The sequence below is a fragment of the Mauremys reevesii genome, unplaced genomic scaffold (assembly GCF_016161935.1).
Source record: "Mauremys reevesii isolate NIE-2019 unplaced genomic scaffold, ASM1616193v1 Contig2, whole genome shotgun sequence".
NCBI classification, from domain to species: Eukaryota; Metazoa; Chordata; order Testudines; family Geoemydidae; genus Mauremys; species Mauremys reevesii.
Genome location: NW_024100826.1, coordinates 1,038,577 through 1,041,651, shown reverse-complemented (window position 1 = coordinate 1,041,651; position 3,075 = coordinate 1,038,577). Strand labels below are relative to the sequence as shown.

General features: G+C 49.5%; 1 protein-coding gene across 1 annotated transcript; it reads left to right on the top strand.

The window, feature by feature from the left end:
- Positions 1-1,888: 1,888 nt before the first annotated feature.
- LOC120393388 (olfactory receptor 10V1-like) lies at positions 1,889-2,827 on the top strand. The gene has a single exon (XM_039517887.1). It carries the CDS (start codon positions 1,889-1,891, stop codon positions 2,825-2,827), a length of 939 nt encoding a protein of 312 aa, XP_039373821.1.
- Positions 2,828-3,075: the final 248 nt, after the last annotated feature.

Sequence of the window (3,075 nt, the reverse complement as noted above, 5' to 3'; positions counted from 1 at the left end):
GGCCTTCAGGCTCTTCCACCCCCCCCCATGGGTGTCCCGGGACTGATGTCATTTTCCCCTGGTATGGTTTGGGTGAAAACAGAACCAGGATTTCAACTGAGCATCAACATGCTCTCTGACTGAGGTGAGAGGCAAGGGGAGGTCTCAGCTCCAGCTCCGATCCCAAGGGTCCGTGTAAGGCATGTAAGGCTCCCAGCTTGAGCTTTTCAGCACTGGTACTGAAGAAAGGAAAAGCAGCTGCTGACTTTCCTTCTGAAATGAGGTGAGACCCCCGCAACTACCCTCTGTGTTTAGTTGGGCAGCCAGGACTCCTGGGTTCAATTTCTAATACAGGGGCTGACTTTTGTGTGACCTGGGGAAAGTCCCCTCCCTTCTCTGTGCTCCCATCTTCCCCAGGTGTAAAATGAAGCTCATCGTATTTCCACTCACCTCTCCCATAAAGGAGTACCAACTGCTGGAAAATGCAAAATTATATCCAGTATCTGCTCTCCCCATAGATATATCCTGTGAAGTGGCTCCCAGCCCTTTGACAACAAACAGCAATGAGCAGCAAAGCAGGGTCTGCAAACAGCTGTAGGGGCAGAGCTGAGTGCAAGGCAGGTGTTGGCTGGGGAACAGAGAATGGGCAATCTGGTCTGGGAGACCTACTTTCCTCTGATAATGCAGCAGCCATGTGTAATAAGAGAGTGAGCAAGATGAAGAGACATTGTGCGGGCGGGGGGAGAAGGGTAGATGGACAAATTGCAGGAGTGAAGGAAAAAGAAAATAGTCAGTGATAGAATACAAGATGCTTAAAAGGGGTGAGAAATTATTTTCCAGACATAGGGACTTTCCCCTCTGATAGTCACTTCTCTGATACCAGTGCAGAAGCTGATAAAAATCTTTGAGTTTCTGAGGACCTTACTAAGCACAGAATTCACCTTTTGCTTTTGGGTTGTTCATATAGTTCGGGATTGGTCCTGTTTTGAGCAGGGGGTTGGACTAGATGACCTCCTGAGGTCCCTTCCAACCCTGATATTCTATGACTCTATGATTCTCTGCAGGAATCCGCTTAACTGCCGTAACCTCTTGGCCTTCAGAAACAGGGCTGCCAGTGAAGGGTCTTTTAATTCACTAACAGATTCAATGACTCCTGAGATGTGTAGTTGCTTTTCCTCTGTTAGTGCTGACTCTTGTCTCCTTTTCAGCCTGCAGCCAAGGATGCCTTGGCACCATCTCCTATAGGAAGCACCTCCCACACCTGTGTCTGTGCTTTCCTTTTCATTGCTCCAATGCAGCTGGGTTGCATGGTAATCCCTCCGCAAACCTGCCATCTCTTGTCTTGCTAAAACCTCCCCTCAGAACTCACCCTGGTTGGCTTGCCTTTGAGGAAGGAGCGGGGAGAAAAAAAAAGGGGGGGGGGAGAAGAGACTGGCAACACTAAGTTAACAGAATCATCAAACTGTGTCACTTTGTTGTTGTCACCCTCACTGTTTCCCTCTCCTTTCTACCCCCTTCCTTGTCAGTTTATGAGCTCATTTATTGTGCCATGTGGACATTAAGAGGTGCACTCCTTGAGGTAGGAACAGGTCTTTCCTTGCATTTTAAGGGACTCAGAAATTATACCTAATAGAAAAATGCACTGTAGGGAGACCATGAGTAGGTTTCCTTACATCAGTGCATGTCTGATTTCAGAACTAGCCCTGGAAGATGGATGTCCAATTTTACACATGTACATTGACAGTGAGGGTGGTTGCTAGCCAGCCCTGGACACTTCTTAGAGTTGGAAAGTTCTTCCTGAGACTGAACATGAATGTTTCACAGCAGTTTAAAGCCATCTTCTCTTGCTCTGCCCTAGAGGACAGGTTATAGTGACTGCTCCTCTCCCCTCTTTTCTTTTGGCAGGTCTATGGGGGAAGAAAACCAAACAGGGCTGATACAATTCCACTTCCATCCCCTCTCGACACTCCCTGAGATGCAGCGGCTGATTTTCCTTGCCTTCCTGCTGATGTACATGGCCAGTCTCTGTGGAAACGCTACCATCGCAATCATTATCCACACAGACCGCTCCCTCCACACCCCCATGTACTTCTTCCTGGCCAACCTGGCAATTCTGGAGATCTGCTACTCTTCCTTCATTGCCCCCCTTACTCTGGCCAACCTTGTGTCAGGAAGCAAGGCCACCATCTCCCTTGCGGGCTGTGGCACCCAGATGTTCTTCTTCATCTTCCTGGGAGGTTCTGAGTGTGTCCTCCTCGCCGTCATGGCATACGACCGATACGTGGAGATCTGCCAGCCACTGCGCTACACCCTCGTTATGAGCTGGACAGTCTGTGTGCGCCTTGTCGCTGGGTCGCTGGTGCTGGGGTTCTTATTTGCTCTGCAATTTACTGTTCTGCTGTTCCACCTGCCGTTCTGTGGCACCAATGAAATCAGCCACTTCTATTGTGATGTGCTGCCCGTCTTGCAGCTGGCATGTGGCAACACGAAGAGCCTTGAGGCCATCATTTTTGCTGCCACTATCATAACCCTGGCCACCCCCTTCCTGCTGATTTGCATCTCTTATGTCTTTATTGTGGCCACCATCCTGCAGATCCACTCTGCATCTGGCCAGAGCCGCGCCTTCTCCACCTGCTCCTCTCACCTGACAGTTGTCCTTCTGCAATATGGCTGCTGCATCTTCATTTACTCCCACACTGGCTCCAGCTACTCTCCAGAGCAAGGCCAGGTGGTGTCTGTGGTCTACACCTTTGTGACCCCTGTACTGAACCCCCTGATCTACAGCATGAGGAACAAGGAGTTGAAGGATGCTCTGAGCAGAGTGCTGAGAAGGAAAGTGCTGTCCTGAGAAAGTGACACCTTTGGGCCCTCAATCAGAGAAACAGTGTAGAACTGGATGGCTCAAGCGGCTTGGGAATGGGCCATACAAGATTCCAGCTCTAGGGAACCAGTTTTGCTCTGGACCCAGGTTGTGGTGGTACAAGAAGTCCATAGTGTTGGAAAGTGAGATTATGATGGTGCCATGAAACTTCATGTCGGTTGCAGGCTAATGCCAAGGAAATCTTAAAAATCCTGATTAGACATTCTCAGGCTAGT